Genomic DNA, 13,523 nt, shown 5'->3' on the forward strand with positions numbered 1-13,523 from the left:
AAGAGAAAGCCTACATGAGTTGTGAGTGGAAAAAGCAGTTCTTATAGACAGGAGATAGTGTGGTGGTTCTAAAGGTGTAACAACTGTATTCATGTTACATAACTGCCTTCTCCGTCAATCTCAGCATCCTTTTATTCCGGACCGTATCATTGCCTAGAGAAGTTACAAATGTTGATGCTGAAATACCCCCAGAATCAACTCTGCATTTTACAGTTTTAACAGTTTGTGGCAGCTTGCTCCTTTCTTCATAGAATCATAGAATAGTTAGAGATGGAAAGGACCTTAAGATCATCTAGTTCCAATCCCCCTGCCATGGGCAGGGACACCTTACACTAAACCATGTCACCCAAGGCTTTATCCAACCTGGCCTTGAACACTGCCACGGATGGAGCACTCACGACCTCCCTGAGCAACCCATTCCAGTGCCTCACCACCCTAACAGGAAAGAACTTCCTCCTTATATCCTATCTAAACTTCCCCTGTTTAAGTTTTAACCCATTACCCCTTGTTGTGTCACTACAGTCCATAATGAAGAGTCCTTCCCCAGCATCCCTATAGGCCCCCTTCAGATACTGGAAGGCTGCTATTAGGTCCCCACGCAGCCTTCTCCAGGCTGAACAGCCCCCACTTTCTCAGCCTGTCTTCATACGGGAGGTGCTCCAGTCCCCTGATCATCCTCGTGGCCTCATCTGGACTTGCTCCAACAGCTCCATGTCCTTCTTATGTTGAGGACACCAGAACTGCACACAATACTCCAGGTGAGGTCTCACAAGAGCAGAGTAGAGGGGCAGCATCACCTCCTTCGACCTGCTGGTCACGCTGCTTTTGATGCAGCCCAGGATACGGTTGGCTTTCTGGGCTGCGAGCGCACACTGAAGCCAGCTCTTGTTCATTTTCTCATTGACCAACACCCCCAAGTCCTTGTCTGCAGGGCTGCTCTGAATCTCTTCTTTGCCCAACCTGTAGCTGTGCCTGGGATTGCTCTAACACAGATGTAGGACCTTGCACTTGGCATGGTTGAATTTCATGAGGTTGGCATCAGCCCACCTTACAAGCGTGTCAAGGTCCCTCTGGATGGCATCCCTTCCCTCCAGCATATCAACCGGACCACACAGCTTGGTGTCATCAGCAAACTTGCTGAGGGCGCACTCAATCCTACTGTCCATATCAGCGATGAAGATGTTAAACAAGACCAGTCCCAACACCGATCCCTGAGGGACACCACTCATTGCCGGTCTCCAACTGGACATCGAGCCATTGACCACAACTCTTTGTGTGCAGCCATCCAGCCAGTTCTTTATCCACCAAGTGGTCCATCCATCAAATTGATGTCTCTCCAATTTAGAGACAAGGGTGTTGTGTGGGACAGTGTCAAACGCTTTGCACAAGTCCAGGTAGATGACATCAACTTCTCTGCCCCTGTCCATCAGTTCTGTAGCGCCATCATAGAAGGCCCCCAAATTGGTCAGGCAGGATTTCCCCTTAGTGAAGCCATGCTGGCTGTCACCAAGCACCTTGTTGTTTTTCATGTGCCTTAGCATGCCTTCCAGGAGAATGTGCTCCAAGATTTTGCCAGGCACAGAGGTGAGACTGACTGGTCTGTAATTCCCCGGGTCTTCCATTTTCCCCTTCTTAAAAATGGGGGTTATATTTCCCTTTTTCCAGTCGTCGGGAACTTCACCTGACCGCTATGATTTTTCAAATATGATGGCCAGTGGCTTAGCAACTTCATTTGCCAGCTCCTTCAGGACCCGTGGATGGATTTCATCAGGTCCCATGGACTTGTGTATGTTCAGGTTCTTAAGATGGTCTTGAACCAGATCCTCTCCTACAGTGGGCCTACTGTCTTCATTGTCCCAGTCCCTGCTTCTGCCTTCCAAGACTTGGGTGGTGTGGTCAGAGCCTTTGCCAGTGAAGACGGAGGCAAAGAAGTCATTCAGAACCTCAGCCTTCTCCAAATCCTGTGTAGCCAGCTCTCCTGATAGCTTCTGGAGGGGGTCTACGTTGTCCCTAATCTGTTTTTTATTCACTATGTTCCTACAGAATCCCTTCCTGTTATCTTGAACATCCCTAGCCAAGTTTAATCCTAACTGGGCCTTAGCCTTCCTAACCTGGTCCCTAGCTTCCCGGACAACATCCCTGTACTTTACCCAGGCTGCCTGTCCTTGCGTCCACCTTTTATAAGCCTCTTTTTTCCTTCGAATTTTTCTTAGCAGCACCTCGTCCATCCAATGAGGTCTCCTGGCCCTCCTGCTGCACTGGTTCTTCTGCTTAAGCAACAACCAGCAGCACTGGTCATGATGACTGTACCCAGCCAGAGACAGGAAACACCACCACAGCTCAGGGCTGTACCCCTGGCTCTGGAGCAAGTTGAGCACACACCAGCTGGAATATGTCTGGTATGAAAACGTGAGTATCAGTCAGTTATCTCACTACATTTGTTATGGAGCCTATAACAGACTCTATAACATAAATGTCCATAACCTAATGGACAGCCCAGGGCCTGTTAAGCATGCCAGGATCTCCCCTTGAGCAGAGACACTTTTTGGGGTCATTGCTCAAGGTAGAGAGGGTCCTTGCTGTATGAGATGCTCAGCAAGGGAATAAGCACACTGAAACTATAAAACCTCAGGTAAAGGATAGGAGGGATTGAATGTGCATGTATCACAGAATCACAGAATCACAGAATCCCAAGGGTTGGAAGGGACCTAAAAAGATCATCTAGTCCAACCCCCCTGCAAGAGCAGGGTAACCTACAGTACATCACACAGGAACTTGTCCAGGCGGGCCTTGAATATCTCCAGTGTAGGAGACTCCACAACCCCCCTGGGCAATTTAAACCTAAGCCGCTGACCAACTCTGGGACTAAGTCTGGGTGGAGCCACACCTTGACTCCTCTCCAAGGAGGAGTCTGGAATGGAGGGGGGTCCTTCTGCACCTCATGACTCAACAGGAGGATATCTCTGACAGTTCCCAGTCCTCTAATTCAGTCAATACTCAAGTGCACCTTGCCACAGAAGCTTGTTAAACCACTGTCACATTTACTACTGAATTTGAACTCACTCCTTTATATGACTCTCCTACAAGTGAAGTGCATGACTCCACCCACGACACAGATCTAAAATTGTCTCTCTTGCCCTGTGAAAGGAATGCACGTTAAGGCACATGGACAAGGTGACACTTTTGGAGGATTCACGCTAAAAAAGATACACCTTGTGAGCATTTCAAAGTGCATTGTGTGAAGACACGATAACAAATTTCCACAGCAGCCAAAGTTAGAGCCAGTTTCCATCAAAAGCTGATCTGTAGATTGATTTATTTTTAAAAACTTGTCTTTTCACTTATAAAAATAATATTGATGCTAGACTTACAGCACACAGAAGACTGACCAGTACATATTTTATAAAATGGTTTAATGAATGCATGCATGTCTGATACAATGATCAATAAATTTAAAGAATTCAAATTATTTACTGTTGTAAACATTTTACAAAAGCATTGTGATTTATCTGGATACACAGTTCCTGATGGAAGAACTATTCAGACTGAATCAGTGGCACATCAGAAAAATAAAGCTGACAAGACCCATTCTGCATATTCTCTTTCGACATGATTCCAGCCAGAGAAACAGCATGGTACAAAAAGTGTACAGTAAAGATTGTTTCTATGATAACATCAAATTGTTGTAAATACAAGTTAAAGTGGTTTGAAACAGTCAAAAGTCGCAATTATTGTAACCAGTCAGAAATTACAGTAAGAAATGTTATCCAGTTATATGTGGCTGTCAAAGCAACGCACTTCATGTCAGTTGACGATCCTCTTCCAACAAGACGAAACTTTGGCAATCGGAGGTGCTGAAAGTGATTTTCAAAGTTCAAGACACAGTCACAGCATTTTCTGTGCGGAAGGTGAACTGTACACCAAGGCTCAGAGGTTGTGAAAACTGTTTCCAAATGGAAAAAATAAGAAAAATACCCCCAAAAAGTGCAAATGTCCTGCACAGATAGCTTAAAAAAAGCTGCTGGTACTGTCATTCACCAACAGAATCTTTGTTTTTCATTTTGCATAGTTCACACATCACTGGGAATGTGACAGGGTGTGCTGTATTTGGCAAGAGCAGAAGAAAGTGATACTGGTGTGAGTAGCCGTGTTGGGCATGCTGGATCCATGCAGAATTCAGGTAGAGGGCTGCTACCTGATGTTGTTAGACACGGAATACTGATTCTGTTTTTGTTGAAGCAGTTCAGTAATAGCCAAAAGCTTCTTCAGCACGTGCTGCATGTGGAAAGAGTCAGTAAAACTGTACGTTAACTACTGGAGACAAGAAGAGTCATGTGCTTGAGAAGCATTTCAGCATTAGCCTATCAAACCTGCTGCTAGGAAGTTTAAAATACCATAGACTGGTTCGGGTTGGAAGGGACTTTAAAGCTCATCCAGTTCCAACCCTCTGCTACAGGCAGGAACACCTTCCACTAGACCAGGTTGCTCCAAGCCCCATCCAGCCTGGCCTTGAACAGTGCCAGGGATGGGGCAGCCACAGCTTCTCTGGGCAAGCGAAAACAATCAAAAAAAGGAAACAGATAATTTGATAGTACGACATTACCTTCAAAAAACCAGTGTTGCCAACTCCTGTCTTTCCATTCACAGACCTATTTGGTGCTTTGTGGCTAAGAAAGTGTCCTGCTAATACTTGTAAGAAACACTTGCCAGGTTTGTTCATAAGCGTACTGGCAAGGCAGGAGGCAGAAATGAGGCATCAACAGAAAGCTAGCCAAAGTAAGTTTAGTTCTCAAGTGGGAAAAAAAAAAGATCTGAAAACAAATGATCCATCAGGATCCATCAGGAGACAGTAGGTTTGTGGGTTTAGGCTTCCTCTAGAAACTAAAACTTCCTCTGGAAACTAAAACCAAACCCTCTTTGGTTTTGTTCCATGAAGAAACAAAACCATGGACTAAGCACCTACCTTCACAACTAACAACCTCCTAGTGAATGGCACAAGCTTAAAAACACTTTATCAAGTCAAACTGCCACTATGGTTTAGCTCCAGACACGCTGTCAGTACCCACGGAGACTCATTTGTTAGCCATTGCTGCTTACCTGCATCACACCTCTCTCGTTACTGAGTGTCCGGAGCTCATCTGAGTGTGCCACGCAGATCTCGTGCAAGGCCGCCAGGTCACGAGACAGGTCAGTCCTCGAGTGCTCGGTAGTGTCTGGAAGCTCAGGAACGTTCTTCAACAGAAAAAGGCAAAGAACGGGTTTAGGGTGGACACGGGTAAGTTACAGCTCCACAGCTCTGCTACCAATGTTGTTGCACACCACAAACACCTACTGTGATGTTAAACCCTCCAGCTATATCTCCATCTTTCTACTATGAATGATGTGTACTACAATTTCTACTCCTTCTAGAAGGGCTCTTACTAGAAGATCTGGTAGCGCTACACCACCACAGAGATGACCACATACAGCGACTCACAGCCTTCCCCTAAATGACAGGGGATCATAGACTCATACAGTACACCCTCACAGTAAAGAGCTTCTTCCTTATATCTAATCTGATATGAGGAATGGGTTTAAACCCATTACCCCTTGTCCTATCTGTACAGTCCCTGAAGAAGAGTCTCTCTCCAGCACCCTTGTAGGCCCCCTTCATATACTGGACGGCTGCTATGAGGTCTCCACTTCTCCATCCATTAGCTGCTTTTCCCCCAGTCTAAATTGAGAGAACAGCAGCAACAAAAAACCCCAGCAAAATCTGCAACTCAGTAAACTGGTCATAAACCAATAATGTTGTAATTAAACCTGCAGATTAATCCAACACGTGTTTTCACACGTTTTTCTGAAAATCAACTATTTTCAGAGCCCTTGTGCAAAACCTGTAATTTAAAGGAAACTGACCTATCATACTATGCAGAAGCTGTAATTTAACCAGAAGAAGGTGACATATATATGGCAACCTACCCAAATGCCACACTCATTTTTACTGAGTTTTTTGTATTTGAGTATTTTATATCTTATCAAAATATGTATGTATATAAAATGTATATCCAAGATGTCTTGCAGGTGACTTTTAAGGGATCAATTCAGTAAGATCAACTAATTTTTTTCATCTTGGTTTTCAAAACAAGTTTTTGGTTTAAAACCAGACATGTATAACATGAGGACCTAACTCCTGCTACAGCTGTCATGTACAAAACAGCAACAGTTTAAAAGAAGGCTGTAACTGCAGTTTCCTTTCAAACTACAGTATCTACAATGGATGCAGTGACACATCTGGTAACGCACAACTGAAATTCAACCTGTATTTTTTAAAGCAGAATAATAATTTCCATCTCTGGTAAAAAAACATAGGAAAAGCTATTTAGCAGAATTTTTGGTTTAAAACCTATTTTAAAATATTAGTATTTGCATAAGAAAAGTGTATTCAGTTACAAGCACTCAAAACTGTGGGGGCGGCAATGCATTTGTGAGCTAGTTGATTAGAGGTGGGATGAACCCCTATGTTCATTTACAGTGCTGCTGTGTAACTTCCACTAAAGATCGTTTTAACCACTTACCCCCAGTTCATCCAAGAACATGATCATACGATGTTTGTTGCTCTTGATGAATGGATTCACCCCTTCCATATATGGCTCCTAGTAAATTTTAAAGGTATTTATTAGAAAAAAAAACCCCAATCAATGCTAAGATAATTGTCACACCTGCCGTAAACGGTGCAGTCAGACAAATAACAGTGCACAGAATGTGTGTAATCTGAAGTGATTTTATCTTCTCAAATGCAGGTGTGCAGTCACTCAAAAAACTACAGAATTCAGTATTTTCTTAGAAGAATCAGATCTCCAACTCAAATACCTTCTTGTACATGCCTACTGATGTGTATTTGCACTGAGGCGAATGTCTCCTGGTACCTAGCTGCAGTGAAAGCTCTACTTTCAAAGATATGATCCTTGTTCTTCCATTAATACTTACATTCCAAGTTATGTGTGTTAGAGAAGTAACTTTGTAACACCTACCTGAAGTCACTTTCATTATACCTAAATCAGCAGATTTATTTTTCAACCATGTTTTGGCATGGTAACAAAGACAGACCAGTTGTTGCTGTCATTCTTAGTGTTATTACAGAAACTTTATTGAAAGCTGTGTCTTTTTGGTGCAATATATATACTTGATTTACAACATTAATTATGTCTAGCAATAGAAAAGTGAAAGCGAGTGCAAGCAAAAGAGGTGCTTTGAAGTGCTGTACAACAGAACACACCAATATAAGGAAGAATTAAATGCAGGGTGAAAGTGGGTGAGGAAGAAAATTCATCTCTTCACTTGTTTCAGGATTGGATCACCTAAACTAAGCTGGGAATTTAGGCCTGATTAGTCTCAATCTGAAAATTAATAACTATATAAAGACAGAGCACAGGTGTGGAATGCATTTCAAGGTTGTGTATGGAAACACACCAGTATTACTGGAAGATGACTCCCCTTTGATGTCAAATAATCAATCAAAACACAAAACAATTTCCCATCATTTATTTAAGGCAGAGTATTTATCCTTCTGATTCTCTATGCTCTAGCAGTTCTTATAATGCCCTTTTGATATATGGATATTCCAAAAGAAAATGTGCCTGTTTTACCATCATGGATGCTTGTGGTGGGACGGCTGACTGCCCTTCCTCTCCCTCTGATCCCCTCTAACACAGGAAATACTCAAGTATTTTCTGTTGCACATGGAAAAAAGAATGCTCCACAGACTCCCAAGGTTGTCTTTGGAACAAGTACCGCTGAGTCTATCTGTGTTCTCATGGCATCAACATATGGTTGCATCACACTCTGTAATACCTACTGTTAACGGTCATTCATTCATCAATTATTTTAACAGACCATTGCTGGTGTTCCTACCAGAGATTCAAATTCTTGATGGAATCTACCAAGACATTAACATGAGTTTACAGATGACCTCTTCTCAAATGATTATGACTCCTCTTCCCAATCTGACCAGACTTGATGCTACTGCTCTGGTTCAGATCAACACCCCTTCTAGCTCTAAATGAAGAAGACAAACAAAATTGCAGTAACAAAGCCTCCTTGCTGATGAGGACAAACAGACTATGTGTCAGGCTTTACAGGAGATAACAGCAACAGATTTTTGCATGTGTTACACAGGATCATTGAAATGTATTGGGAACAGTTCTCGGCTGTGCTATGTGTGTAAAATAATACTTACCTTGGCTCCAAATTCAACCAGATTTGCTAAATTCTGCACAGACTTGGCGACCAGCGTCAGCGTTCTTGCAGCAGTGGGGGAAGGAGAATCTGGCAGAAATACAGAGCAGAAAGTTACTGGCCATTCTATTTAAAACTGACAGCAGGCACGTGAGAGTAAAGCTCTTCCCAATTCACACCTTTTCAGGGAACAATGTATTTTTAGTATTACAACAGAACTGCATGTGGAAGATGTCACTTGGTGAAATACAACTTATGCTGCTTTAGTAATGTGCACAAAAATACACTAAGATGAAGAGCTGATCTTCTGCAGTAGTTGCAAAAAGAACAAATATACATAAAGTGGTGCTGGTAAGAGGTGAAATAAGAACCATTTTCACAAAGAGGAAACAGTTCTGTTGGAAGGAGAATTAATTTGTTCTTAAAAAAAAAATGCCTTTAGAATTAAGATCAAAAAGCAAGTTTACCTTTTCCCTTATTTGTGTAGTTTCCACACAAGTGGGCTCTGACAAGTTACACAAATTATACTGTAAGTTACTGCATCAGGAAACCAAAATAAACACGACATGCAATCATGGGTTGTATTTCCATGAGATTATAGTCCTTGCTGTACTAAACATCACACTTAACACTTCACATTTAAGTCAGTTAGAACTTCCTTTTCCAAGAAGTGACATTACCCAGTGTTGTCTGACACTATTATTTTTTCCTCCAGTTAAGTGTCTGTGTTTAAAGCCAGGTTTGAAGTGCTCCAAAATGGGTGTTGTTATTATATAAGCTATAAATATTATAATTCTTCATTGTCTACCTGCATCTTTTGTTGTTTTTTCTTCCCTTCCCCCTACAAAATTCATTAAAAAGTAAGTTCTAATTTTTCTGGCATAGCTGCAGCAATGCAGCTTATGTCAGTTATTCATCCATCTAGTGGTTGGTATAATACAAGCCTTAGAAGCAGCAATGCTGGAAAGCATTGCTGGCCTTGGAATCTGGAACTTCAGGTTAGAATAAGTGATCTAAGGAAGTGAATGACTTTAAGAAACCTCAAAAGATGCTTGAAATAAAAGGTTTAATTTTTGAAACAAAGATTATTTTTTCAGTCACAGCTGTCAAGGCGGTACTGGGCTAAGCCTATACACCCAGCTTTCAGAATACATTTTTTCTTATTACAGAAGAAGGTACGTTGGAAGCTCTCCTCCTTTTCTTGAACAGCCCTAAAAAGCCCTGCATGGAGTCTGTATGTTCACCTTAGCAGTAAGGCTCGAATATTAGCTGGATGTACATCAGCAGGACTTTAACAGACAGGTTTAAAAGGGATTACTTAAATTTAGAAGCAACTTTTTACACCTGTAGACATGGTGCAACTCAATTTAGAAGGTACTTAAGAATTACCTGAATAAATAAAATCCTAAAGAAAGGAGCACTGTGTCAGGCCGTATCTCTCAGTGCTTCCTCCAAAGCATGTATGGAAATGATTACGGGGTGGCAGAAAGGAACTCTGTTCCATACAGCCCTTCTCTGTATAGAAATTATATACTATAATTTAGTATAGATTAAAGAGAGATGATAGAAAACATGCTACATCATCTTAAAAATTGTCTATGAATAAAGAAGAAAGGCTTTTCTAAATCAGATTTCTGATTTCCTCTTATTTCCATTTTACTGGTAGAAATTTTACCAGTAGAAATCAAAACTCATCTAGGGAGAGGGAGGAAGAGCAATGGCTCGTGCAAACTAAGTGCCCTTTAGCTTGGGGTGATTTTTGCCAAGAAATAAAACAGGAACAAAGATGAAGCGTAACATAGGCAAACTTTAAACTAGGCAACTCAGACATCCTAATACTTTACCTCTAGTAACAGAGTTTTCAGTAGTTAATGGCTTTTCTTTGTTTTCTCTCACAGAATAAGTTGGAAATACCCACAAACATTTCCAGGTGCTTAAGGCAAGGCCCATGGGATAATCCATGCTTTTGCGCTTAAAGCTTCATGACGGGAAAGACCCATATTTCATGCCTACTATATAAAGTATGAATTAAAATATGAAGCATATAGTCACCTGAGATGATATTAAACATCCTTGGGTTCAGGATAGCTGGACAAATCAGGCGAAGAAAAACAAAGCCACTGAAATGAGAAGAAAATTATATTCTGTTCAGCAAAATTAGAGAATTAATGTAAAAATTGTGTATTCTTTAAGGATTCAAATTAGCACAGAATCTTTTTGAGACAGACGCCAACCAACCAGCCTGTGCTCTGTGAATACGTTAAAATGAAAGCTAAATTATCATGCTACGACTTCAACTACGGTTACAGCTGAACAAATAGGCATGCTGATTTCCCAGTTAAGGTAAACTGTTGAAACCATATGGGAAGATCCTAATTGTAAAGCCAAAATGAGACCACACCAGCTTCAAAAACAGGAGGTCCCAAAGGTTTTCCATTGTTTGCTACCACAAGGCATCCATCCCACAGCAACCGCTGTGCAACTGTGCAACTGCAGGGAGGACTGTGGGAGCCGGTGGGCAAAGGGAACCTTTTGTTTGGCAGCAACACAGCCTTAAGTCAGCTTAAGTTGACCCATATCCTGATGACAGTATGCTACAGTAGAGAAATAGCAAGGGATCTACTACTTTCCTCCATTAAGTAATTGCTGCCATCTAGAAAGCTGCGAAAAAAGCACTCTGTTTTGATGGCAGAACTAGCAACTCATTAACAGAAACCCACAACAGCCTCTAGTTGCATGAGAAGAAGACAACTTTTTGTTAATACCAGAAATAAAAACCATCTGTCTCTGGTTAACTTCAATTCAATAACTGCTATACACTGAAGCAACATATGGACCAACTAAAGCAATTTAAATCATCTGTAATTTGGTTTGGAGTGCTTGGACACTGCCAGCAGACTGGTTCTCACTACAGCAATACCAAAGCCAGACCACTTACAAAAGCAGGAAGGGGACCTTGCCTGCTGATAAGTACACAGTGACGGTAATGTATTACTTATTAATGTATTTCATATTACTTGAAAATGACACACATAGTAATAAGGTTAAATTACCTTCCATATGTACAAGACATCCAATATATACTGTTTAGGTACTTCTTCCTTCAAGAACCATGAATTATGGGCTACAAGTTCCCAAGACAGCAGGTTTTGGCCATATCTAAAGCTATAATATCTTCTATGGTGTAAATTTAAAGCTATGAGGAAGTAATTAATTTTGAAGTCATGGCATATACAGCAATTTCTCTTTTAAAGTGCCCAAATTTGAATGCCAGTGAGGTATGAACCTAGTATGGACCCTGCTGATACAGAAGATCTGATGCTTCTTGCCCTGGTCAACATACCTAAATTAAGTCAATATCTGTAAGGGGGTTTATTACCAGACAGAAGTCACTAGTGAAGTGATTTCTTGTGAATCACTTGTGAAGACTATCCTCACAAGAGCAAGGGATCTCATATTTACAGCATCCAGGGGAGACCTCTGGAAAACCCTGCATGCGAGCTGTGTCCACTAAGGGAAAGCCACATGGTTCTCTCTGGAGCTGGGGAGGAGCATACAGAGACACGGTACTCATGGCTGAGCCCTACAGCCTCTCAGAGAGGGGCTCTCACAGCAGGAGCAGCCTCCATAACGCCCCTGCATCGTATCCTGGATGGCATAGGGGCTTCCAGTGTCAAAATGATAAATGCAAGCCAAAGTTCTCTGAAAGACTTCCTCCATGGGAAATTAACCATGGCAAATCATATGACTGCCAGACACCACAACCCATGAAAGATGTGGCTCTGACACCCTTAAAAAAACCTTGTAGCATTTAGGAAGTGTCAAAACCACATCTTTGTCAAAGGTGTTTGTTTGACCTGCACTGGCAATGGACAGTGTTAGAGAAAGAACTTCTGTATTACACTGGCTTATGGATCTGCACTGGAGTTTTTGTGGCTGGTATGAGTTCAGAGAAATCAGGTTCAGTAACCTCCTGCAACATTTTTGGGGAAGCTCTGGAATGTTTCAGCATAATTGGCAGGAGCAGATAAATGAAACTAAACCATGACAGCATAAAATTAATGGTTTTGGAAGTGAGCAGAGTGTTGATGCAGAGGGATCAGAACTGGCAGCCCACCATCAGTGACCAGGAGCCTTCTCTGATGCAGAAAACTACATATGCCAATGCTAACAGTACCTTGGTGAAATCTAACAGTCCAATTGTCTTTGTGAGAATGTATCTGACTCCTTACTGTGTTGGGTCTGCATTTTCAAGTGCACGGATCTTAAAACATGCCATATTTCTCCAGCAATTAACACACACTACATAGGAGTCCCTGGGAAGGGCACAGTCCTCCCAGATGGCATATGGCAGGAATGTGATCTTCAGAGATCACTGCTCTTTACTGGTATCAAAAAGGTCAAATACTGCTTTGAGAGAAGTTTGTTTTTCCCAGCAATCACTATTTCAGATTAATTTGTAAAACTTGACAAAACACAAGTAAATTCAAAATTGAAACCATTAAGTAGAGCTGCACTGACCTCTATTCTACGTGGTCTTACTGCGGCAAGGCTGTAAGTACATAATTAACAATCTAGCAAGCTCATAATCCTTAACTGCAATATCATGCCTCAGCAGCATAAGTATCTTAAAGACTGCTGTAACCTAAGTAAGTAAGGTACAGTTTTGTCACTGAAAAGAAACATAGATGAGCACGCTGAAGTATGTCTTTAACGAGACTTGAAAATATTATTTTCAGGGTAAAGTGACAAATAACTTACCTAACAACTCTGGTTCTCATGGTGGTGTTAGCTGGCCACTTGTTTTGAACAGACTTCTGTAGGCACCCGTAAATATACCTCAATGTCCTGCAAAAACAAAAGCTACTTACTCATTCCATTAAACTCACAGGAGCAGAAGGTAAACCAGTAAGATGTAATTTTAGGATGCAGCATAATTCATACCAACAGGAGTTTTCAAATACTTACGGAGGCAGTATCTCTGCAGCCATGAATATTTTCTCCACCAATTCTGAAAGTATACTGAGTAGATGTGCCAAATTAGTGTTTACATCTTCATTTTTTTCTAACTTTGATGGATTTAACTACAACAAAGAAGAGAAAAAGATGATGTTTCTCTAACTAGAACTACTTATATAGGTTTTCAATATACACACTGAATGCTACTTCCAAGTAAGTTAATTATTCTGCTGCTGTACAAGTCTCTTACAGAACTCACAAATCTCTTTCAATGTCTAGTCAGGAAATATGAAGAGGCAATTGTTTTAAGTTCTAATGCACTACGTTTTTAACAGCTCATATATTCA

The 13,523-nt window shown here is 41.4% G+C and overlaps 1 protein-coding gene across 2 annotated transcripts in view; it reads right to left on the bottom strand.

Annotated features, from left to right (window-relative positions):
* Positions 1–3,396: 3,396 nt before the first annotated feature.
* The window catches only part of RASA1 (RAS p21 protein activator 1), a 54,323-nt gene continuing 44,196 nt past the window's right edge, over positions 3,397–13,523 (bottom strand). The window contains exons 19-25 of one of the 2 annotated variants that reach the window (XM_065661907.1): positions 13,186–13,301; positions 12,979–13,065; positions 10,270–10,337; positions 8,219–8,307; positions 6,558–6,635; positions 5,098–5,232; positions 3,397–4,275 (exon numbers count right to left, since the gene is read on the bottom strand). In XM_065661907.1, coding sequence (XP_065517979.1) covers positions 4,192–4,275; positions 5,098–5,232; positions 6,558–6,635; positions 8,219–8,307; positions 10,270–10,337; positions 12,979–13,065; positions 13,186–13,301 — 657 coding nt within the window. In that variant the 3' untranslated portion in view covers positions 3,397–4,191. Of the gene's footprint in view, positions 4,276–5,097; positions 5,233–6,557; positions 6,636–8,218; positions 8,308–8,578; positions 8,629–10,269; positions 10,338–12,978; positions 13,066–13,185; positions 13,302–13,523 lie in introns of those variants that run through there. The other variant, XM_065661909.1, reaches the window with a different exon arrangement.

This window comes from Lathamus discolor, chromosome Z (genome assembly GCF_037157495.1).
Source record: "Lathamus discolor isolate bLatDis1 chromosome Z, bLatDis1.hap1, whole genome shotgun sequence".
Classification (NCBI taxonomy): domain Eukaryota; kingdom Metazoa; phylum Chordata; class Aves; order Psittaciformes; family Psittacidae; genus Lathamus; species Lathamus discolor.